This window comes from Peromyscus leucopus, chromosome 8b, assembly GCF_004664715.2.
Source record: "Peromyscus leucopus breed LL Stock chromosome 8b, UCI_PerLeu_2.1, whole genome shotgun sequence".
NCBI classification, from domain to species: Eukaryota; Metazoa; Chordata; class Mammalia; order Rodentia; family Cricetidae; genus Peromyscus; species Peromyscus leucopus.
Genome location: NC_051086.1, coordinates 36,494,384 through 36,520,276, shown reverse-complemented (window position 1 = coordinate 36,520,276; position 25,893 = coordinate 36,494,384). Strand labels below are relative to the sequence as shown.

Below are 25,893 nucleotides of genomic sequence, written 5' to 3'. Positions count from 1 at the left end.
TCAGACTCCTCTCACCTGGTAGTCCTGAGGTATGAAGTTATCAATAATAAGCATCTGAAGCCGAAGCTCACGGCTGAGCTGCCGAATGTTCTCCAGGAGGCCTTCAATTTCCCTCTGATGCTCTTGCTGAAGATCAGCCATCTATCAGAGAACCCATGGCAGCATAAAGCAAACAAGACTTCAAGCATAAATACTGCCCCTGGCCCAGGACACTGGCCCAGTTCTTGGACAGACTGCCACTGGCCAGTTAACAAGTAAAATTTTAAATACACAGAGAGAAGTGAGTGTTTTAGTGCTTTAAAACTGTAAGCACACAAAGCCAGGTGGTAGTGGCAGTGGTGGCCAGCAGCAGCGAATGCCTTTAATCCCAGCACTCAGGTGGCAGAGGCAGGCAGATCTGTGAGTTCAAAGCCAGCCTGGTCTATAGAGTGAATTCCAGAACAGCTAGGGCTACATAGAGCAATCCTGTCTTAGAAACAAAAACAACACAAGCAAACAAACCCTGTAAACACACATTAAGACTCTAAACTGCATCATAGGGTCTCTAAGACACCGACCTCAGACTTTGCAGCCATCAGCATGGTCCAGACTTTCTTTAATTTCTTCGTCTTTCCCTGTGCCTCCTCTTGTAGACTGGTGTATTTTTCCTCAATGTCCAAGCGTTCTTGCTATGATAAAAACAGGTTAACTTCAGAATAATTTTAAGTCACAAATTCAATGTAACAAATGATCTAGACGTTTGGTAACTACTGTCTTCAAAATGATCCATAATCTGCTTTCCATTTTATCTTCGGGATTTAGTTTGCCCTGGAAAAGGTGAGCGTGCTGCACACCACACTCAACATGGCGTCACCTCTTTTTCCTCGAGTTCTTTCCGAAGTTGCTCAGCTCTCTTCCTCCTCTCCTCCAGCTCCATATTAGACTCCTCAAGAAGCTTCTCTTGCTCCTCAGCTTTGGCCAATAAGTCCACACCACCTACAATGACTTTCTTCTCCAAAGCAGACAGCTTTTCCAGTAAAGACTGATGCTCTTGTCTATACGGAAAAGGAGAACATTCTAAATCCCTGCATCCGCCGTTCTAATCTCACTCTCCCAATTAAAGTAGAACTGAAGATGCACACTTAGAAAAGTTCAGTCATGTGATACCTCTCCAAAGCACACCACTACACGGCATTCACCTCATCAACTAAGGATTAATTCACCTTGGCCAATATTTTCTCCAACACAGAGATTAAATGATCAGAAAGATCCAAGTTTTAAAAATATATCACACACAGTGAACCCTCTACCCTAAAACAGCTATGCTGGAAACAAAAATCAAGATTTTCATTATCTTTTAATTGATCGATTTCCTGATACACTATGAAGGACATTAGAACTCCAGCCATGAGCCCATCTGGACCCACCACACTCACTGGGCTTTCAGAAGGTCCTTCTCCCGTCTCTCCAGTTCAGCTCTAGCCTTGTTTCTTTCTTCTTCTTCCATGTCAAGTTTTGTTTCCAATGCTTTTCTCTCCTCATCAATTTTCGCTTGCATTTCCACCATCTTATCTGGGGAAACTTTCTTTTTACCTATTTGAGTCATTTAATTGCAGCAGTCACTAAAAGTAGTCAATGTTTCAGACATAAGAATTATCTTAGTACAGCACTGTCTATACCCAGTCATACAACAGCAAATGTTAAACTTCCATTTCTACGTCATAGTTCCTAGAATTTTTTAATTCATTAATAAATTCAAACTGTTGTCTAACTGTGTAATGATGTGCAAGGGGAAAAATGAAAGAGAACAAACGAGATGAGCAGAAAGGTAGGGAAAGAAAAGTAACAGGAAAGCCAAATAAAAAAGCAAAGCTTGTGGGTCCCCAAAGGGTGCAGAGAGGCTAAAAAGGAAAATGATCTTCCATCACTTTCACAATCATTAAATTACTCATTTAAGGCAGGTGTTTTACACTGATAAGCTGCCCTGGTAAATCATAAATGAGCCACCAAAGTAACTTACTATAACAAACTAGATCACCAAAGTCCCTAACTCAGATCAAACATGCTAAGAACCAACAGTCAGCAGAAGCACTACCAACTAATAAAGGTGGAATGCAGCTTCCAACTGACTGTCATGTCCAAGCATGTGTAGGTGTATGTATGCAGCCTGCTCACACGCAGTTCTCCAACGAACCTCCAAACCATGAAGTTATATGAAAAAAATCAAAAAGAGAAAACAGACACTAGCTTATTAAGATGGTTCTGAAACTGAGCCAATGACAGTTCATTTCTGGTTGATGCGAGTTCTGAGAAACACGCTCCCTCAGAACAACAAGCGTTTCATAGAACTGTCAGACCCCAGGCTCTCCTCAGTTTGTCGTTCTCAACTTCCTTCCCAAGGGACAAGGATGGAGGATTATCCATCAGTGTCTCCACCCCACCCAGCCCCTCCTGCCAAGGAAAGGAACTGAAAACAATCACGATGGCACTACAGATCTGAGCAGAGTCTTGTTTGAACCATGAAAGGCAGGGTCATGCATAGGCTTTTTCAACTCTTGAGACAAAATCTCAAGGGTTTAACGGCATCCTTCCTTCTACAGAACTAAAGTCTAAAGCAAAATCTTAGGCACAAAACCAAAGAGGAACTAAGATCCAGGCGGCTGGTGTGGTGTGATTCACTGCACTCCGTGTCGGAGGTGGGCCCGGGGCTGTCGGCACAGCCACCTACCTTGAACCCTCTGAATTAAGTTTTAGAAGAATGATTTTCACAAATGAGTTCACTTCTATTCCCAATGAACTACTTGGAAAGATTTTCTATCCATAACAACACTTACTAAAAATTGTAGGAGAAAAGTCTAAGCTGAGGTTTACAGGAAGTAAACATGGAACTTCCCACCTCAGCATTACAAATGTTTAGAGAAAAATTGCAAATACACTAAAAAAAAGTGTGTGTGTAGAAGACATGGGTACTAAGGACACAGACTACATGAATGGATCAAATAAGAAATTTGGACTTGTAGTGATTTGTTTTGCTAATAGTTATAGAGTTCCAAAAACCCATCAGAAGAGAGTAATACAGAAAGAGCTTGCATATAAAAATACATAAACACTGTCTCTTGATGAACTGATTGCCTTACACAGTAACCCCTTCAAACCCATGCTTTAGAAGCAAGTGTCTCACTGTGCTCAAGAGGATTTCATGAAGACACTCTCCACACAGCTAGGGTCAGTTCAAAAGTCCACACATCCAAGTCCCGTGTGGCTCTAGCCAGGATCACCACGACAAGCCATGGTATTTTTTTCAAATAACACTTTAAGCTAAATGTGACTGTGTAAAAAATGTGGTGACCAAGAGTAACTTGTAGATAGAGGAATGAACTGTTACCCTGTGCTCCCTGGATACAAGCCTTAGCCTTCAGTGGGTTGCTTCCACTGGGAATGCTGTCAGGGGCCTGAAACGACCTGCCCCCAGCAGCCAATGAGCACTCTGATCCTCCAATGGGATGAAAGACTATACTTCTAGGGATTGCTAAAAGGAGATGCGGTTTAGCTCAGTACTTGGCCACCACGTGCAAAGCCCTAGGTTCATACCCAGGGCAATACACACATACACAGTCTCCTCAACCAAATCAATTTAAAAAACAAAACCAACAACAACAACAAAAAAACCCCAAATCTCAGAAACTTTTCCAGTTCTCCATGATAAAATTTTGCACAAAAATATTAAGTAAATAAACCTCAAAAGGCAGCTGGGCAGTGGTGGTGCACACCTTTAATTCCAGTACTTGGGAGACAGAGGCAGGAGGATCTCTATGAGTTTGAGGTCAATCTGGTCCACAAATCAAGTTCCAGGACAGCCAGGGCTGTTACTCAGAGAAACATTGCCTGGGAGAGGGGGGTGGGGTGGGAGTGGGAATATATATCTAAAAAGCCATGTTGATATTATAAAAGGTATTTAGCTAAGTCAAAGAGCAGTAGTGAGCCTTTCTGTTCCCCTTTGTCAGGTGCTACCTGAGTGAAGGTGACCTGGCAGGGCGGCTAAGGGCGGTGCTGCAGCAAGTGCCAACTGGATTCATGTCATCTGTATCACAAGAACCCATGGTGTGGGCAGCAGGAACTGACGCTTGGCCTTCAAAAAAGGAAAATGCCTGAATGTGTCAAACCAATTATAAGGGTATTTTCAGAAATTGGTCTAGTGATCTTTAAGGATTTACAGAAAAGGTTTTTTAAAGCAGCTAAAACGGAATTTTTTTTTTAAAAAAGATACTTACCTTGTAAAAATTATTAAATTAAAAAATTGTGAAGAACTGAAATAAAAGGTCTTGAGAAAATGAGTAATTGCACCACGTGGAGTGCAAGCCAATCACACCAACCTGCTTGATCTTGCAAAGAAGCGGTAAGCGAGTCGCAGACAGGAAGCACAGAGATGAGGAGGGAAGAAAGGAAAACATTATTTCCTTTGTAAAACAGAGAAAATGTGTAACAGCATTCATTTAGCATGAGCAAAGACATGAATCAAATAATCACAACTGAAATAGAGTCCACAGAAAAAGAAAGCATGTTCCATAAGAAGACAATCACAAATGCTAGACTCAATCCACTCTGTGGTTCCCACGCAATCCCGGGTTCCCACAGTGCCCCCTGCAAGTGAAACAGCTCAGTGCATATGCTGATGGATTACAGACATGGAATTGGGAACCTACTAAACCTGGAAAATATCTAAAAGGGCAAAACCAAAAATGAAGTCAATTTTTAAAATTATTAAGTTAAAAGTAACAAAGCTCTCATTGTCCATTTCCAAAATTTCCCAATTCAATGTTTCTTCTATATAAAGACCCATTACAGGTGTCCCCCATTTTAAGAAAATCCACCAGGTAGACCTGAAGCAACTAAACAGATAACTATTTTACAGTAGGTTGTACTGATCATGTGATTAACAAAAGGGTTAATGAATTTTAAAGGCAGTAAGTTCACAGTATTTGATTTCCCAACTTGATTTATAAGCAGCTCTAATTACGTAAAATGAAGTGCACCTGTATAGTAGCAAATTTACATTCAGCCTATGGGTTGATTGTTCTGGGTAATTAAATAATGACTAGAGATATAAATGAAACTGATGATTCAAGCAAGGGACATCGAATGGCCATTCATATTTTTTAATGGGAGGGGAAATACGCACAAGTCACACACAGCAACCACATGCTGGGACAATCATCTCTCCACCTCCCCAAAACATCCATGTTATGACAGCAAAAGGTAAATGTTAGGTATGAAAACAGCAATTAAAGCTCTTGAATTGGAAAAAAAAAGTCTTGAATTGAATAAGGTACAACTCATTTCATAACCTACTTTCATATAACTACTCTCTAAGAATGGTAAGTTTTAGAACAGAAAATTAAGTTACAATGCTTCCTCTCAGATATTTTCTCTCACTTCACAGTTTATAATACAAAGCTGTGCTTCTAAGTGGTGTCTGCACAATGCCACGTAGTTTATAACTTATCCAGTGAGGTCAGCTGTCTGGTAACTTGTTTCAGCAGTGTCAACAGACACAGTGTCTTGAGATCCTTGAGAGTTTCCCTAGTAAAGCTAAAAGCAATGGTTTCTGCCATTAGTCTGGAAAAGGTAAGGACACAGATAATGTTTTAAGAGACAGCAAGCTGCAAGCTGGTGGAAGCAAGCTTCGCTTCCATTTTCTTCTGAAAGTAGAAATAGACAAAATTAAATAATGCTTTCAACTTACAGTTTACCAAAAAAATCTAAGACTGAATAAGTCTAGACAGACGTTATGAGCGCTGTGTGACTGAATTTTCTAATCACACCTCAGAAAGAGTTAAAATTGACCTGGTAACTTAGCAGTGGGGGAGCGCCCAGTTGGAAGGAAACACTACTCTGTCTTCCTCACTTGCCTCGGGCTTCACTCATCTCTGTATTTGGAGCACAGACAGCTTGTTCCATTGGGTGCTGTTGCACCAAGAAATGTTCATTTGTATTTGCAGAGATTCAAGATGTGTTGTTCAAATCTCTTACACTGACCAGAATTAAAAACGTATAATGAGGCATAAAAAAGAATCCCGAGAATTATTCTTTTACACAGCTTACTAGCTCTCTTTACATTATCTCAGCAGCAAAAGCATGATTCTCTCTTCCACTGTCTCAAACATAGGCTCTGGCCTATGTTTCAGTTAACTGAAGCCATGGCAGGGTGGGGCCACATGCTTTTCTACTGGGAGCCCAACATGGACCAGTCATGACAGGGAGTGGGACTGCATCTCCCAAATGAAGCCCATGAGTAATGGAGAAGCCAGAGCTCTGTTAGAGAAGGTGAGGGCCGCCACTCACGAGGCAAGAACTCATCCAGAGGCTTCTCTATGACAGAACATGTGGAGTCTGAGCTACTGCTGCTGCTACTGCCTGCAAGACAAAGAAACGAGCCCACGGAACCAGAGAGAGGGAACAAGAAACGAACAGAAACACACAGAGAAAACTTGAGTTCTGCAGGAAGAATTTAGAGGACAATCAAGCTTTGCATTCAAGAGCAATTCACTCTAGCTTAAAACTAAGTACTCCAGCTGCTTCCTGGTCACAAAGCCATGCGGGGAATTAAAACTGCATTTCTTTACAGATCTGCAGTAGTGGTAAACCCCACTACTCATCTACACAGAATTATTCAGAGGCTTGAAATGACAAAAATGTCTATTTATACTGCTAAGAAAAAGAAACAGCTTTAAAACATAAAAATCACACAACTCATGTTGCAGAAATCAGCTGCCCTTCATTATAAACAAGATATTGTCTCCAATTCCCCATCCCCTCAAGGCATCATGATACCAAACTTTATTTTTATGTCTAAAGCTTGACAGCATAATTAACAAGGCTCAGTGAAAAATATTAAGCTTCTCCACACAAGGTAAGACGTATTTAAAATATTTTAGCATATTAAACAGCAGCACTTTTTTCTACATAAAATTTATTTTTAGTAAGTCTACTATCTGCTTCAAGTCAAGAAACAATAGTTTACTTTAAAAAATGAGCTATAAATAAAAACATTTTTTAAGTCAGGGACTGATAACAGTTTTTGTGCAAGGACCAACGGCCAGACCATGTGTTTTGATGTGAACAGCTACAGACCACATATAAACAGTTGATCGTGGCTGCTTTAAGATCACTCTGTTTACAAAACAGGTCCCCATGGATTTGGCAGCACACTGTATGCTGCCAACTCCTGCCCTACATGGTGCTTTTTCTGTCTTTTGGATGTACAAAATCTTCAGTTTTTAGTTTGGGTCCCCCACCGAGCAGTGATGGGCTTGTTTCCAGCAGGACTGAACAACTGAGACTGTGCAGCAGCCTGCAGGAGCTGAGGAGAGCTCTGAGTTAGAATGAGGCAGGGCCATGCCATCTGCAGCCTTAGCTGAGCAGTCTCAGTCTACACTGGAAGCTGTCCCAAAGGGAGAGAATGACACAAGTTTACAAAGACAGGACTTCAGTGAAAAACTATTCAAACAAACCACCCGCAAATGATTTTTAAAGGCTAACATCATTTGAAGAGAAAGCCCACATTATCCTAAAAAGCCAATAGGGACCTAACACAGATGTGAAACTGTAGAATTTTACAATAGAAAAAAAATTTTTTTTACAAGAGGCAATATGGCATCCTGGGTCAGCAAGATAAACAAGAGAGAATGTTTACAAAGTTAACCACATATAGCAGAAGTTCCCTGCTGGAACCACTACCATAAGTAAAAATACCAACTATAAAGTGGGCATCATCAGGGAACAATTCTAGCCAGCTGTGACCGGTTAGAACATAATCAGGACTTACCCCTTCTCTTCTTCCTTTTTTCTCCATCTTCTCCAAGCTCACCCTCCTCGTTGTCATCCTCCTCTGAACCACTGACGTCAGAGCCCGAGACTTCTTCCCCTTGGACAGAAATTTAACAATGATTTTTAGTCTGTACCAAGTCATTGACTATTTATAAAATGCCTATATCCATTCTCTTCATTAAGTTTTCGTTGTTCAAACACAAACTGAAAATCTATTGAAATGTTCACAGATAGCTTATCTGACAAGCAGGTGGAGACTGGGGATCCCTGGGGTTTGCTGACAAGCCAGTCCAGCCTACTTGGGGAGTTCCAGGTCAGTGAGAGAGTCTGTCTTCCCCAGCCCACTAAAACAGTGGACAGTATCGGAGGAACAACACCCCCGCTGTCCTCGTCTCTAAGCATATGCACACACACATATTCACATGCAACCACACACACAATGTACACAGAAATTTTATCTTACTTTTTAAGAAAAAATAATTTTTGAGACAGGATCTAACTCAGAAAGCAGAGGCAGGCGGAGCTCTGTGAGTTTGAGGTCAGCATGGTCTACAAAGTAAGTTCTTGGACAGCCAGAGCTCTTACACAGAGAAACCCTGTCTTGAAAAACAAAAATAAAAACAAACAAAAAAGTCCTTTAATGCCTTTGCTTATAGAGCATAGGGTCAGAAGGACGCAAATAAAGTGAAACACACTACAAAGAATATGAATATACAACTCTCCCTCTGGATACAGGCCCACCACAATATGCACAAGGACTTGAACATGTGTATCCAATGTGCACAGCCACACCATTCACAAGAACCATGAGGTGTAGCAGCGCCTGGCTGTGGTAGCACACACCTTTAATTCCAGCACTCAGGAGGCAGAGCCAGGCGGATCTCTGTGAGTCGGAGGTCAGCCTGGTCTACATAGTGAGTTCCAGGACAGACAGGGATACATGAGGGGAGGGGAGGGAATGAAATCATCAAAATGAAGGCTGAGCGCAGCACTAACAGGGAAATCAAAGATCTTAAAAACAAACTGGCTACAAATGCCACCTAGTGGCCATTCAAAATGCCAACTTTATTATCTGTGAGGTGCTTCTCTCCTGCTTTTTCTCAGAACCTGACTTTTCCCCAGACCCACCAGTGGCGGTTGGTACCTCTGGGTTTTCCCCCAGAGACTCCAATGGCTTGGACTCCAGGCCCTTCACCTGCTGCACAGGGAGCTCTATGCCAGTCAGAGAGGGTTCATCCCCTTGTAGATGGCACGGGAGTCCCAGAATTGATCAGGAAGCTCCTCAGGACCATCAGTCAGGACTTCAAACTTTCTTTCTTTCTTTCTTTTTTTTTTTTTGTATTTTGGTTTTACCGAGACAGGGTTCCTCTGTGTAGCCTTGGCTGTCCTGTATCTCACTCTGTAGACCAGGCTGGCTGAGAACTCAAAGATCCTCCTGCCTCTGCCTCCCAAGTGCTGGGATTAAAGGCGTGTGCCACCACCACAGGCTGGAACTTCTAACTTTGTAAACTTCTAGATGGCCTTAGAAAATATTTTCTTAGAAGACACATATTCCTCAGAAATATTTTTTTAAATGTCAATGCTAGGGTCTAATAAAGGGCTCAGCAGGTAAAAATATTTGCCCTTTAAGCCTGACATGAGTTCAAGCCCCAGAACCAGAGTGCAAGAAGAGAACCAGCTCCCATGGGTGTCTTATGACCTTCACACATACACTGTGGCATGTGTGTGCTTGCACTCACACATGCCCAACACACACAGAAGCACATACACAGAAACTTTAAACATCAATGTTAAACGCTATTGCTTGGCAGGCCATTTTAAAGGCAAATGCAGTGGTCCCAAGCATGCCTCAGCTGACAAGAATCTTTGTGCGAAGTTACCTTCCTCAAGCTTTTTCTTCAGCTCTTCTATTTCTTTCTGAAACTGACGAAGCAGAGCATCCTTTGGGTCTTCGTTAATTCTTGCTTTGTTTTTAATGTTCTTGGCTCGGTTGGCATAGCGCAAGGTGCTGATGGTCTCATCGTAATTATAATCTGCTGGCCCAATATTTGCACACTGTTGAATTAGAAACGTCCATCATTCTACACCGTCACTAACACCACCATTACCAAAACACATGCCCGATCCACATGTGCAGTTCTCTTCTAAAAACCAGCATTGAGCATACAGCTTTGGAAACAATACAACAATGGGAATCACGTGTTGTATTATACAAAGAAAGGGATCGATTTATAAAATATTATTCACTTCAATGATGGGAATGAATCCGAATCTTAAATTGGCCTTGTATGAATTAACCATGCCATGACTGAGGTCTTACCATCATGGTTTTTGAGTTCCCTCCTAAGGAATCCTGCAGCAGACGCGTCAGTTTAGAGTTCCGATACGGCACATGTGTGCTTTTTCCATCCACCAAGGCAGAAATGACATTGCCCAGGGTGGAGAGGGAAAGGTTGATTTTTGTAGCTTCCTTGAGGCGCTGTCCTGTGGCTCCAGTTTTTCGCTTGTCTTTCTGACCCCTAGCAAGAAAGAGATAAAAACTCAAAGCTTTTTAAAATCAAGAATGCACTTTTCTAAAATCTGGGGTTTTTTTTTTTTTTGAAGTAATTTAAAATATTTCATGTAACATCTGGAATTCACTTCAAAATCATGAGGGAAGAAGTAGGAATACACAAAGAAGCCTCGGCAGGAGGTGAAACAAGACAGTCATAATGCTACTCTATCTATTTTCAGATATCCCACAATAAGAAGCAATTTAAAATCACAAGTACACCACTCCTTTCGGCTTTAATTTTTATTGACAGGTAAGTGGACCACAGGGACAGATTCTCCCTTTACTTACAGCAAGATCCACCAGGTGGAGCTTCCCCATCCTGACATGCATGTTTCCATCAACACCTTTCTCGCTACATTCTATAGTAATTGTAAAGATGGCGTGGGATCTCGAACTATGCTCATTCATGTTAGTTGCACCAACAGAACCTTTAACAAATAAAAGAAAACCTTAAAAACTGTAACAGAATGCCTTTATGTTTACTTTTTTTTGTTTCGACAGGGTGTCCTGTAGCCCGGGCTATCCTTGAACTTTGATTTCCTACCTCTTGAATACCACCAGACCCAGTTTATGGAGTGCTGGGGATTGACCCAGGGCATTATGCATACTAGATAAGCACTCTACCAACTGAGCTATCCTCAGCCCAGAGAGTACCTTTACTAATTAAATAACCAAAACATTTAAAATACTTGATTTCATCACAGCCACTGACTATGACTACAGGTGTGTTGGGACACTGTATACTTCCTTTATAATTCACACTATAACCAAAGAATCTATAATGTACTCACATTAAAATACAGTCATAGAATAACATCTTCACTTCATTCCCAAATATTAAAACATAATCACAGGGTTGGGGATTTAGCTCAGTGGTAGAGTGTTTGCACAAGCGCAAGGCCCTGGGTTCTGTCCTCAGCTTCAGAAAAAAAAAATCATAGAATAACATTCTTTACTTCATTCCCAAATATTACTATCTAAAGAGTGTAACAATCTATGAAGCTGGACATGGTGGTGTGTACTTAGGAGGCCAAGACAGGAGAACACATCAATCCAGGTGACCTAGGCCAGCCTTGGCAACATAGCATGATCTTCTCTCTTCAAAAAAAAACTACACCACAACAAGAAACACGTGTTAAATAACTAGGAAAAAACTGCTGACAACTCTCTAGAGAGAATTATGTTTGGGACTCGACACCGCAGCATGATCTGCACACACACATGAGATGTTGCAGGAGGAATCACTGAACACTGGAACAGTGAGGACCAGAAAGATCCAACACAACACTGGATAATCCACTATGGAATAGCTAAGTCACTATACGGCCATTAAAAACATGGGTGGGTCCATATCCAGTCACATCAAAAGATGCCAATCCTACAGGAACCATCTTTGTTAAAACATGAAGAGCTGGGCATGGGTGGTACATGCCTTTAATCTCAGCGCTCAGGAGGCAGAAGCAGGTGGAACTCTGTGAGCCCACTTCATCTATACATCAAGTTCCAGCCAACCACTACTACATGTGAGACTTTGCTAAAAACAAAAACAAAAAAATTTTTAACACATGCTAAGCAATCAGTGTAGAGGTTCATTCTTGTAATCTTAGTACTTAGGAGGCTGAGGCAGGAGAACCACAAGTTTGAGGCCAGCCTGGGCAAGATAGTTCTGTTTGGCCTAAAACTCCCATGTAGACAAAGCTAACCTCAAACTCAGAGGTCCATCTGCCTCTGCCTCCTGAATGCTGGGATTACAGGTATATGCCATCATACCCGGCAAGACTTTTACTCTTTTTTCTTTTTTTTGAACAATATTTTAAAATTTTATTTATTATATAAACAGTGTTCTGCCTGCATGTTTGCCTTCATTCTAGAAGAGGGCATCAGATCTCATTACAGATGGTTGTGAGCCACCATGTGGGTGCTGGGAATTAAACTCAGGATCTCTGGAAGAACAGTCAATGCTCTTAACCTCTGAGCCATCTCTCCAGCCCAGATTTTTATTCTTTAGATGAAAAATCTGTAACAATTACTAGAAGGAGAAAAATGTTAGTTTAATTTTGCTTTAATTTTCAACAGAAGGGAAGAAGTATATATTCTGGCTAACTCAGATTAATATCCTAGGTTCAAACACCCTACCACTTAGTAACTGTATTACTTTAGACATGGTATTCAAACTACATCTCAGTCGCCTCATTCATAAAGTAGGAATTTCATATCCCCATACACTACAGTGAAGACTAATCAATCATCCCCATAAAGCACACAGTGCAAGGACTTCCCACTCAGTAAGTGCTCAATCAAAATGTTATCAATATTTTAACTAGCAAGCTGTAACATTATGGCAGCTTCAAAGACTGGCACAATTATGAGGCTGGGGAGTAGGGCTTGGTGGCACATGCTTTAAAGACCAGCACTTGCAAGGTAGAAACGGGCAGATCTCTGTGAGTACAAGGCCAGCCTGGTATGTATAGTGAGTTCCAGGACAGCCAGGGCTATGTAGAGAGAAAACAAAACAAAACAAAAAAAAGAAGCTGGAGAGATGGCTCTGCAGTTAAGAATGTCTACTGTTCTTCAGGGGACCTGGGTTGGGTTCCCAGTACTCGCATAACTGATCACAATTATCTGTAATTCCTGTGCCAGGAAATCTTATGCCCTCTTCTGGCATGCAGGCAAAACACTCATATACATAAAATAAAAATAAAGGATAGTAAGACCCTGTCTCTGAATAAATAAATAAAGTTTTCTTGGTACTAAAGAAAACTTCAGTCGGCATGAAAAACAACCCATGTTATTGTTCACCTATATATGTTGCCTAGATAGTATATAAAATGAGTGGACTTTATAAAAAATTCAACCTCTATGGGGCAAAAGCCATATTTATTTGCTACTCAACCAGCATTCAAATATAGGCATTTCATCACAATTATGTACCACACTTACGATTTTTGTGGCCTAGCGTCATGATTCTATCCATATCGTCAGCATTATTGACCACATAAGCTGATAAATCTTTGATATATACTCCCACATCAGGCCTTTCTTTAACCTAAAAAGCAAACAAAAATCATGCCTAAGACTTTATAATGCTAAGTTTTCCAGTTCCTTACTGAGTATCAACTATTATACATGGGAAGACAGCGGAGTGTGGTTATAAGCAATGCCCATATTCACAAAGGTCATAAAGCTTCAGTACAAATAAATACTGCACACAATTATTTGTGATGATGCCATGAATAAAATACAAAACAGCGTGAGAGAACAGTTCACTTAAAACTCCACATGTGTGCGTGCATGCATGTGTGTTTTGTGCATGCCAGGGCACACATGAGGTCAGAAGACAGTATGTGGGAGCCAGTTCTCTCCTTCCACCACGTGAACCCCAGAGATTAAACTCAGGTCCTCAGGCTTGGTGGCAAGCTCTTTTATCTGCTGAACCATCTTGCCAGCCCTGGGAATGTCTCAAAGACACCAAGCTAGTAAAAGGAACAGGGTAAGCTTCTGCAATGTGATATTTAACCTAAAACGTGCAAGAATAGAAGGCAGACTGATTTGGGGTAGGAGAACACTGGCAAGGATCTTCAAATAGAAAAATCAAACTGGGCACTTACAAAAATAAAAATGCCATACTAGTATTTAAAAGGCTCATCTTTTCTTGTTTGTCTTGTATCTTTTTAAAATTAATTTATTTATTACATATACAGTGTTATGCCTGCATGTATCCCTGCAGGCCAGAAGAGGCACCAGATCTCATTACAGATGGTTGTGAGCCACCATGTGGTTGCTGGGAATTGAACTCAGGACCTCTGGAAGAGCAGCCAGTGCTCCTAACCTGAGCCATCTCTCCAGCCCATTTGTCTTGTATCTTAAAATATTTTTAAGATGGCAATATCTCCCAAACTTGATTCAGCAGTTATGCTTTAGTGACTTATGCTCAAATGGTTTGCACTTGTGACATATATAGGTAGTTTTTAAAAGTACCTTTTGTACAAAAAAGACCTTAATTTGGCAAGCACTCTATTCAAATTTTTTTTTCATATTTTTTCTTTTTTATTTATTCTTTTCTCATACAGTACATCCCAACCACAGCCTCCCTTCCCTCCATTCCTCTCAGTCCCCATTTCCCATCTCCCCCAACCCTGAACCCTTCCCTCTCCCCCTAGACCCACTGCTGCTCCCTTTCCCTTCAGAAAAGAGCAGGCCTTCCAGTGATATAAACTGAACACAGCATAAAGTGTGGTGGTTTGAAAGAAAATTGCTCACAAAGGGAGTGGCACTATTAGGAGGTGTGGCCTACTGGAGGAAGTGTGTCACTGTAGGGTTGGGCTTTGACGTCTCTTTTGCTCAAGCTTCCCTCAGAATGACTGTCAGTCAACTTCCTGTTGCCTGCAAGCCAAGATGTAGCCAGCACCACATCTGCCTGCATGCCACCATGGCTCCCAACATGATGATAATAGACTGAACCTCTGGCAACTGTAAGTGAGCCACCCCAATTAAATGTTTTCTTTAATAGAGTTGCTGTGGTCATGGTATCTCTTCACAGCAATAGAAACCTAACTAAGGCAGAGAGGCAGTAAGACTAGGGACAAACCCTCTTATCTAGGCTGGATGAGGCAACCCAGTAGGAGGAAAAGGATCCTATGAGCAGATAAAAGAGTCAGAGACACCCCCACTCCCACTTTAGGAGTCCCACAAACACCCCATGCTAAACAAGCAGAGCATGTGTGCAGAGGACCTAGGCACAAACCCATGCCGACTGTGATTGTTTCTTTGGTCTCTGTGAGCCCCTATGAGCCCTTCTGAGTTGATTCTGTGGGCTGTGTTCTCCTGGTGTCCTTGACCCCTCTGGCTTCTACAATCCTTCCTCCCCCTCTTCTGCAGGGTTCCCCAAGCTCTGGCTAACATTTGGGTGTTGGTCTCTGCATCTACTCCCATCAGCTGCTGGAGGAAGCCTCTCTGATGACAACTGGGCTAGGTACCCGTCTATGAGGCACCGATCTATGAGTATAACAGTTTATTCCAATTTTTGTTTTGTTTTTTTCAAGACAGGGCTTCTCTGTGTATTGTCTCTGTGGTTGTCTTGGAACTCACTTTGTAGACCAGGCCTTGAACTCACAGAGATCTGCCTGCCTCTGCCTCCTGAGTGCCAGGATTAAAGGTATGCACCACACACCCCGCCCTCCAATTTTTATCTTAACTCCAATTCCATCCTTACCTCCAACCGCTGTGTCTGATCCTTGCCCAAAAGGTCTCGGACTTCTTCATTATATATCTCCAAGTATGACACTCGAACCAAAAACCTGCAAGTACGAAGGAATACTCCATGTCTTACATGTGTTTATAAATGTCATGCCTCGAGGTCTTTCCCAGGTCTGACCTCTCGGGGTTAGGAAATAGAGGCACTCTCTCACCTTGTGTCACCCTCTGCTTTTGCGATGTGACCAAATATGTGAGCAAATGAGTTGGGGATGACCCCTCTGAGCCCCGGCACAGCACGGACACCTTCCATGGTGAAAGTCTTGCCTGTGCCAGTCTGTCCATATGCAAAAATGGTCCCTGAGAATGATGCAGAAAGTCTGTTACTTCAGAGTCTGATGATCTAGGACAATGAATCTCAAAAATTAAGCCATGACACTGTTATGTAACATATTCCCTAAACTAAAACTTCATTCTAAAGCTGGGCACAATGGCATACATCTATCATCTCAGCACTGGAGAGGAAGAGGTGAGAGAACTATTGCAAGGTTGAGGGCAGCCTGGGCTACACAGTGAGACTGTCTCAAAAAAAAAAAAAAAAGAAAGAAAAAAGAAAAGTCAAATGGTGTGGTGGTGGTGCATGCCTTTAATCACAGCACTTGGAGGCAGCAACAGGTGGATCTCTGTGAGTTCCAGGAAAGCCAGAGTTATGCAGAGAAACCCTGTCTCAAAAACAAAAACATATTCTAGTACACATTCAACCTTCAGTATCAACTAAATGCAAAATTCTTATGCTGGCTGGTTGTGGTAGCCCACACCTTTAATCCTAAGGAGGGAGAGGCAAATGGATCTCTGGGATCTTAAGGTCAGACTGGTCTATATACCGAGGTCCAGAATGGCAGAGGTTACAGTAAAACCTTGTCTCAAAAAAAGAGAAGAAAATTTACATTGTACTTAATTCTAAGAAGTTGGAGGAGGTCGTTAAATCAGAGACTGTAAAGCACAGGCTGCAAAGCAGAAACATCTGTTTGAATCCAGCACATCTGGTACTTGACATTAGATAGATTAACTTCCCAGAGAAGTCTGCTCAGTGGTAAACAGAGTGAGATGACCCACTCCACACACACTAAGAATCAAATGAAGTCACTTACAAACTCTGGTCTTATGGTAAGAAACAAATCTAGACAAAATAGGGACATATACCAGGCAGGGGGTGGCTGGGGGAGGAAGATGACAAAGGTCAGGAACACTTTCTAGGAGAGGTGAGCTTACACTGAGACTCAAAATATACAACAAAGATCCAGAAGGGAGGCAAGGAGAAGAACAGAGACTTCTGGGAACTGAAGCCACCAGGATAGAAGAAACAGAGATGGATGGAAAAGGAAGATGGATTGACAGAGAGCCAGAGAAACTAGCAGGTCCCTAATCACACAAGCTCATGGAAACCATGACTTAAGGCAAAGTAAAGCCAGAGTGCCTCTTTTGGAGCTGCAACTTCCAGATCACTGAGGCTCCAGGTGCCAATAACTGGAGCAATTGAGAAAGCTATGGAGACATCAGTTAAGAGCTGAAGGCCAGGACAACAGCGAGTGAACCTGAATGTGAACGAGGGGTTCTGGGCGATGATGACAATGCACTTATTTGGCTCTGGTGGGAACAGCCCCACTGAGGAGGCTCTGTGCGCACAACACCACGGTTCCATCAGAGCTGTCAATACTTTGCTGTGGATTTTGCTGTGAACCTAAAACTGATCTAAAAATAAAGTCTATTATTATTTCTTGACATATGGTCTCATGTTTCCTGGCTAATCTTGAACTCCTGGTTTAGGTGATCCTCCTATATTGGCCTTCCAAGCAGCTGGTATAGGCATGCATCACTGAACCTAGCTAATACTATTTTAAAACAGTTAAAGATTAATACCTGACTCTGAGAATCTAAAACATTATACCTAAATTACATTTCAGCAATGGAGAATGAACTGCACTGAGTGTCATACAATTCCTAAGTATTATGTTTTCCACCTGGTTCTACTGTTATCACAATTCTCAGAGTTGGCACAAGACAACAGAAAATAGGGTGGGAGAGATGGCTCAGTGGTTAAGAGCACTGGTTCTTCCACAAGTCCTGAGTTCAGTTCCTGGCAACCACAAAGTGGCTCGTAACCATCTACAATGAGATCTGGTGCCCTCTTCTGGTGGGCAGGGATACATGCAGACAGAACACTGTATTAATAATAAATAAATAAACCTTAAAAAAAAAAAAAAGACAACAGAAAATAGGTACAAATCTTGAAAGTCAAACACCATTCTTCATTGTATTTATTTTAAAAATACATAATTCTGTTAACTTATAATTAAAGCAGTAACACTTTTGATTCCAACCTAGATGGAGTAACAAGGACTAAATTAACCAACCATCCTGGTTAGAACCAAAAGTAAAAAAGATGAAAGCAATAGTTTCCAAAACAATTAGTTAAAAAAAAAATCTAATCCAGATGTGGCGGCATATACCTTTAGCCCAGCACTCAGGAGGCAGAGGCACATGGATCTCTGTGAGTTCAAGGTCAGACTAGTCTACAGAGTGAATTCTTGGATAGCCAGAGCTACATGGAAAGACCCTGTCTCAAAAAACAAATGAAATCCTAGTCTCCATGTTCCTGCCCTTAACTGAAGCCCTGAGGAAACTTCTTTATGTTGAAAGCCAGGAACTGGCCAGGCCTTGTTGGGCTTAAAGTGAGAGGCTTATGCCACCTTTCAGCCTACAGCAGAAACAGGCAAATGCTTGTTGAATAAGGTCAAATACAGAGCTTAGGAAAGACCAACAAATCCAAGTCCTAGAACAAGATAAGGCCACAAATAGAGGTCAGCAGACTTCCTGTGAGAACTCCAAAATGAGACTAAAGTGACCGAAGTTTGGAGGAGGCAGTGTCCTGGGAGAGAGAGGCAGAGAGAGCTCTGGACATTGGCAGAGGGTCCTCAAGTATCCAGCTGAGTACCCACCAGAACACAAGTAAGAGGAAGGAAGCTACCTAAGGATGGCAGGGAGGGGGTGGGGGAGAGAGAGAAGTAAGTGGAAAGATCAGAAAGAAGAATGGTCAGTGTTCACACTAGTTAAGAACAGACAGACTGGAAAACCCCACAAGTCACAGGATGTTTAGTACAATGCACAAAAGAATCTTACCTCAATAGTGGGGAAGGAGGGAGCACTGTTGTGCTCTTTACTAGCCAATCTTGAAGAATCTGAAGCCAGGCATGGTGGAACATATCCATGATGCCAGAAGTTGGGAGGCAGGAACAGGAGAATTCAAGATCATTCTGGGCTACATGGTGAGTCTGAGGCCAACTTGGGCTATATTGCAAGTTTGAGGCCAACCTAGGCTACATGTGACCCTGACTCCAAACCAAGAACAAGAAAGAAAGGAAGAAAAAGGGAAGGAGGGTGGTGAGTGAGGGAAAAAGAAGAGAGAATGAGACTACATCTCACTAAAAGGATCAAATTGGTTTTCAAATAACTACTCTGAGAAAATGTTTACAGGAACTAAAAAAGACCAAGAATTAAGGTAAAATTCACAATGTCTAGCATCCAACCAGAAACTGCCATGTCTACAAAAAAGCAAAATGATGCCGGGTGGTGGTGGCGCATGCCTTTAATCCCAGCACTCGGGAGGCAGAGGCAGGCGGATCTCTGTGAGTTCGAGGCCAGCCTGGGCTACCAAGTGAGTTCCAGGAAAGGCACAAAGCTACACAAGAGAAACCCTGACTCGAAAAAAACAAAACAAAAAAAAAAGCAAAATGATATGGCCTATTAAAGAAATCAGTCGGGGCTGGAGAGACGGTTCAGTGGCTAAGGGTACTGGCTGCTCTTCCACAGGAGAGGTCCTGAGTTCAATTCCCAGCAACCACATGGTGGCTAACAGCCATTTACAGTGGGATAATGCCCTCTTCTGGCATAAAGTTGTACATGCATATAGAGCACTCACATACATAAAAATAAATAAATCTTTAAAAAAGAATATTATATATATAAATATATATATAAGTGTATATATATATATAAAGAAATCAGTCAACTAAAACTAAGTCAAACTGAGAGTTGCCAGAATTAGTGTCCAAGCACATCACCAGGGCTGGAGACACGGAGGTGGGACATGAAGACCCCAGGCGTCTGGACCCAGACCACAGTGTGGGGGATGGGAACTGCAGTGAGAGTGTCAAGGGCAAACAAGGCGTCACAGAGATCAGTGCCGTAGCAGTTTCGAGTGCTCCTATATATCTCTGGAGTTTCCAAAAGGAATGAGGACGAGGACTAAAAATATTTGAAGAAAGAATAGCAGAAAATTTCCCCACAATGGATGAAGTCTATAATCTACAAATCCAAAAAGTTTAACACTACAAACACAACAGACACAAGAAAGACCCTACAAAGCACATTACAATCAAATAAAATGAAACCAACGATAAAGCGAGAAGTCTTCTGGGCAACTGAGAGAAGGACATAGTTGGGATGACATGGGGCAGACTCACTGCAGCTCCTCATCAGAACTCCACTTTCAGGACACTGAGAAGGTTCTGCAGGCAGAGAGGCACTTGTCATGCTAACCTGGCCACCTGAGCTTGAACCCTGGAACTACTGTGAAGGTGAAAGAAGAGAATCAACTCCACAGGTATCCTCTGACCTCCACACAAACCCTGTGGCATGTACACACCTTTCCCCCCAATTTCTCTCTGTCTGTCTCTCTGTCTCTGTCTGTCTGTCTGTCTCTCTCTCTCTCTCTCACACACACACACACACACAGATACACACATGTACACTTTTTAGAAAAGAAATGTAGTGGGCTGGAGAGATGGCTCAGTGGTTAAGGGCACTGGCTGCTCTTTCAGAGGTCCTGAGTTCAATTCCCAGCAACCAGGTGGTAGCTCACAACCATCTGTAATGATATCTGGTGCTCTCTTCTGGTGAGTAGGCATACATGCAGGCAGAACACTATATACATAATAAATAAACTATTAAAAAAAGAAAAAGAAAAATGTACTTTCAATATCAAAACACAAATGGATTAAAAGGATGGAGAAAGGACACACCATGCTAACACCAATCCAAAAAAAAAAAGCCAGCGTGTTTATATCAATACCAGACAGGGCCAGTTCCAGAGCAAAGAGTAAGGGGGATGATTTCACAGGGTTGAGGACATAGGTTAGTGGTAGAGCACTTGCCTAGCATGCATGAACCCCTGGGGAGGGGACGACCCAAAACAGAAAGAATAATTTCTCAATAAAAAAGGTCATCAAGATGGCAGTAAATCTTAAGCATTCATGCATCTTCTCACAGAGCTCCAAAGTATAAGAAAAAGAAAGAAAAGTAGGAAGCCCAGCATGGTGGTTCACATGTTTAATCCCAGCACTGAGTTCAAGGACAGCCAACAGTTCCTAGTGAAACCCTGCTTGACAACAACAACAACAACAAAAAGGCAAATCAGAAAATATACTCAGATATTATTTCTCAATGATTGATAGACCAAAGAGAAGAAGAGCTGAATAATACAAACCAACTGACTAGTAAATGTTAAAAGAACAACCCTGCCTCAACAGCAGAACACACAGCCTTTTCAAGTATACACAAAGCATTTAGTAAGAAAACAGGTCTCAATAAACCTAGTAAGATTCAAATCACACAAAGTGTGTTCTCTAATTAAAATGAAATTAGTGTATAATCAACAGAAAACCCCTGGAAAGCCATAAAATATCTCAACTAAATATAAATAACACATATAAATAAAGTATCAAGGAATCAAGGAGCTGGGAGATGGATGGGTCAGTTGGTAAAGTGCTTGCTTGCCACACCGGTAGAAGGACCTGAGTTCAATCGCAACATAGAAAATTTGGATTCTAACACTGTGGAGGGTCCTGGGGCTCACTAGTAGCCTACCCAGATCTCCATCTCAAAAACAAGGGAGATCCCTCCTGAGGTACAAAACTCAAGGTTGACCTATATATGGCCTTTGCATGCATGTGGGTAATACATGCATGCATGCTAGCACAAACATAAAGATGCAAACACATAAACATGTGCACATACACACACAAAGTAGACTAGAAAGCATTCTGAAATAGATGTAAGTGAAAACATGGTCTATATGTCAAAGTCTTTTAGATGACACTAAAGCAGTTATATGGAGGATGGACATATTACTAAATTCCTACATTAGAAGGATGTACATGATCCCTTAGTTCCCACCTTAAGAAAACAGAGGCTGGGTATAGTGGCTCACGTCTTTAAGCCCAGCACTCAGAAGGCAGAGGCAGGCTGGTCTACAGAGTAAGTTCTAGGACAGCCAAGGCTACATAAAGAGATCCTGTTTTGAACAAATGACAACAGCAAAAAGAGAAAGAGCAAATTAAATCCAAAGTCAGAGAAAAGAAGCAATTAAGATCAGAACAGAAATTAGTAAGACAGAAAACATGAAACATAGGAAAAGTGAAAACTACCCCAAGTACAAATCTCTAGTCAACTAGTCAGGAAAAAGAAGACACAAATCACCACGTGGGGACCAGAAAGGTTAGCACCACATTCTAACACTCAGAGCCACGAACACAGAGAAACAATTTCCTGATTAAAATGACAACTGCAATGACAAATTCCATAAAAGACAAATTAGCAAAACTCACTCAAGAGAATAAGGGAGAACTGGAGTGGTCAGGACCCACTCACACAACTGCATCTGAAGTGGTCAGGGTGGTCAGGGACCCACTCCCATAATTTCGTCTGAAGAGTTTACCAGCCTTCCTACAGCACTGATGAGTGCTTTCCAATATCTAAAGGAACAATACTAATTCTCCTAGAAGTCTGCAAAAGGAATATCTGTAACTTCTTATATAGGTCCCTGACCACCCAGGCTTCAGATGCAGTTGTGTGAGTGGGTCCCAGAATTCATGCTGTGCAGCTTACAACTATGGTGGTATTTTATTTGTACTGAAATGTAATTTTAATTGTATGTTAATAAATAAAGTTGCCCAGGGGTCAGAGCTATTAGAGCCATAGCAAAAGCTGGGCATTGGTGGTGCACGCCTTTAATCACAGCACTTGGTAGGCAGAGCTAGGTAGATCTCTGTGTGTTCAAGGATACAGCCAGCATTGGAGACACACGCCTTTAATCTCAATACTATAGAAGACCTGGAGGGCTGTACAACAGACAGTGACTAGGCAGTCATGTGGTTGGTTTTATAACCAATGAGAAGGAAGAACAGAAAGTCTATATAAAGACAAACAGACAGGAAGTAGCTCTCTTTCCGAGAGGTCTCTTGGCTTAAGAGGCTAGCTGCAGCAGGCGGATAAGGCTCTTAGCTCTGATCTCTTGGCTTTCTTCTTTGCATTGGTTCTGTGTTTCTTATTTAATAAGATGGTTGGTTACATCTACATACAACCACCTATAACTCCAGCTCCAGAGGATCCCACACCTTCTGGCCTCCACCAGCACACACCTACCCACACACATATACAATTAAAAAAATAAATCTTTTAAGAAAACTAGAATTAAAGCCGGGCGGTGGTGGCGCACGCCTTTAATCCCAGCACTCGGGAGGCAGAGCCAGGCGGATCGCTGTGAGTTCGAGGCCAGCCTGGGCTACCAAGTGAGCTCCAGGAAAGGCGCAAAGCTACACAGAGAAACCTGTCTCGAAAAACCAAAAAAAAAAAAAAAAAAAAAGAAACTAGAATTATTCTGATACTCAAAATAGGAAAAAAAAACATTTCCAGAAAATGGTATTTTTAATACTTCATGAATATAGGTACAAAAATTTCAAATAAAAACTTGGTAAATCAAATCTAACAGTATTTGAAAAGAACAGTATTTCATGACTAAGTGACAACGCTGACTTCACTTATAAAACCTAATAGCAAGCTTAGAAAGAAAAACAAAACTGCATTTGAAAAAATGCAACATACATTCTTAAAGACACAAAGCAAAACAAATCTGTCAGCAAACTGAACTAGAAGAAAGGTGTGTCCTCAATCTGACTGAGAACATCTGTGAGAAATCCACAGCTAACACACGGCTCACCAGTCAAAGAATGAATACATTTCCCCTAAGATCAGAAGACAACAGTGTCCACTTTCTCCAACTGTGCTCAACATTGCATGGAGTTTCTGGCCAGGGTATCAGGCAACAAAATGAAATTAAAGACAAAAGATTGGAAAGAAAAGTAAAAACTGTCTTTACTAGCAGAAAATATAATTATGCATGTAGAAAAATCCTAGAGAATTTTTTTTAAAAGTATAAGGGTCTGAATTTGATCTCCACCCCCAGCCCTAAGGACAAACACTAAAAATCAACTAGAATTACTAAGTTTAGCAAGGTTGCATCCTGCAATATATAAATATATATAATATATAAAACATATAAATATATAAAATCAATATATAAAATTAACTGCAAGTCATGAGACAGCACTTTGTGCCATTAGGCCACTGCTACCAAAATGACAGTAACAGATGCTGGCAAAGACTTGGAGAAACTGGAATGCTCATATTGCTGGTAGAACATGAAACGGTGATGTCACTGTGAAATACCATTTGGCAGTTCTTCAAAAGGTCAAAGAAAGTTACTCCATGACTCAGCAACTCTACTCCTAGGTGTGTTATGTTCAGAAAAGTTAAAAACTTGTACAAGAATATGCATAACAACATTATTCCTAACAGCTAGAAAGTAGAAACAAACCAAATGTTCAAACTGATGAAATATACAAACAAAATGCATCTGTACAGTGGAATATTATTTGGTATGAAATGAATGAATACTGATACATTCTATGATAAGAATTAACCTAGGGGCTGGAGAGATGGTTCAGCGGCTAAGAGCACTGACTGCTCTTCCAGAGGTCCTGAGTTCAATTCCCAGCAACCACATGGTGGCTCACATGGTTATCTGTAATGAGATCTGGCGCCCTCTCCTGGCCTGCAGGGATACATGCAGACAGGAAATTGTACACATAATAAATAAATAAATCTTTAAAGAAAAAAAGAATTAACCTAGAAAACACTGTGCTAATGAAAGAAGTCAGATAAAAGACTGCTTGGTATGTGAGTCCCTTTCCATGAAATGCCAGGGCAGGACTCCAACAGAGCAGTGGTGCTGAGGGGACTCAAGTGGCTGAAACTGAGATGCAGACTCCTTCCTGGGCTGATGGAACGCAGTCTAACAACACTGTGATCCATGACTCCTATACTGTAAAATGATGAGTGGATTTATATCACTTGAATTTTATCTTAATAAGAAAAAATTGCTTAAAAATCAAATGCTTTTCTGTATATATACAGATATATATGTATACATACATATATATACACACACACATATATATGTATATTTTGTTGCTGTTGTGTTTTGGGTTTTTGTTTGTTTGTTTTTTCTGAGACAGGGTTTCTTTTCCTAGTTTTGGAGTCTATCCTGGAACTCACTCTGTAGAGCAGGCTGACCTCAAACTCAGAGATCCACTAGCCTCTGCCTCCTGAGTGTTGGGATTAAAGGCACACGCCACCACCATCAAACAATGCTGGAGTAACTGGATATCTATATATGTATCTGTATGATTGCTTACCAGTTGACCATCCGATTTCTAGGCATCTATCAAAGACAAACTTTACATCTTTACAAAAATATACAGCAGCATTATCCATCTTAGCAAAAAGACTGGTAAATGGACAGAGTGTGTTATAGACATACAATGAAACGAAATTCAGAGAGGTAGAGGCTGGAGAATCAGGAAGGAGTTCAAGGCTAGCCTCAACTATTAACAAATTCAAGGTCAACCTGGGCTATATGAGACCCTGTCTCAATAAACATAAAAAAAAAAAAAAATTCAGTAATTAAAAAAAAAAAATCACAGCTGGGGGTGGTGGCACAAGCCTTTAATCCTAGCCAGCCAGATCTCTGTAAGGCCAGCCTGGCCTACAAAGTAAGATTCAGGCAGGCAGCAAAACTACACAGAGAAACCCTGTCTTGGGGGAGGGATGGGGACACTGAACATAAAATAGGTAGCATCTGGAGAGATGGCTTGGCTCAGAGGTTAAAAGCCCTTGCTGCTCTTCAGAGGACCTAAGTGCAATTCCTAGAACCCACATGGTAGTTCATACATCTGATGCCCTCTTATGGCCTCTGAGGGCACAAGGCACGCACATGGCATACATACATACAAGCAAATACTCACTCATACACATAAAATAAAAAATAAATTTGTTTTCTCATTAAGTCACAAAGTCCTGATAATATGCAAAGACAGGTAAACTTCAAAAACATTACACAAAGAGAAAGGAAAGAGCATTTAAAAAGAAAGCACTTTAGCCGG

The 25,893-nt window shown here is 41.4% G+C and overlaps 1 protein-coding gene across 1 annotated transcript in view; it reads right to left on the bottom strand.

The window, feature by feature from the left end:
- Kif3a (kinesin family member 3A) overlaps nucleotides 1–25,893 on the bottom strand; it is a 35,586-nt gene that overhangs the window by 5,797 nt on the left and 3,896 nt on the right. The window contains 14 exon segments of the mRNA XM_028855697.2: nucleotides 16–141; nucleotides 558–668; nucleotides 854–1,034; nucleotides 1,416–1,572; nucleotides 4,353–4,361; nucleotides 6,322–6,393; nucleotides 7,805–7,903; nucleotides 9,687–9,861; nucleotides 10,127–10,306; nucleotides 10,308–10,325; nucleotides 10,649–10,788; nucleotides 13,301–13,406; nucleotides 15,573–15,657; nucleotides 15,769–15,913. Of these exon segments, the coding sequence (XP_028711530.1) occupies nucleotides 16–141; nucleotides 558–668; nucleotides 854–1,034; nucleotides 1,416–1,572; nucleotides 4,353–4,361; nucleotides 6,322–6,393; nucleotides 7,805–7,903; nucleotides 9,687–9,861; nucleotides 10,127–10,306; nucleotides 10,308–10,325; nucleotides 10,649–10,788; nucleotides 13,301–13,406; nucleotides 15,573–15,657; nucleotides 15,769–15,913 (1,604 nt within the window).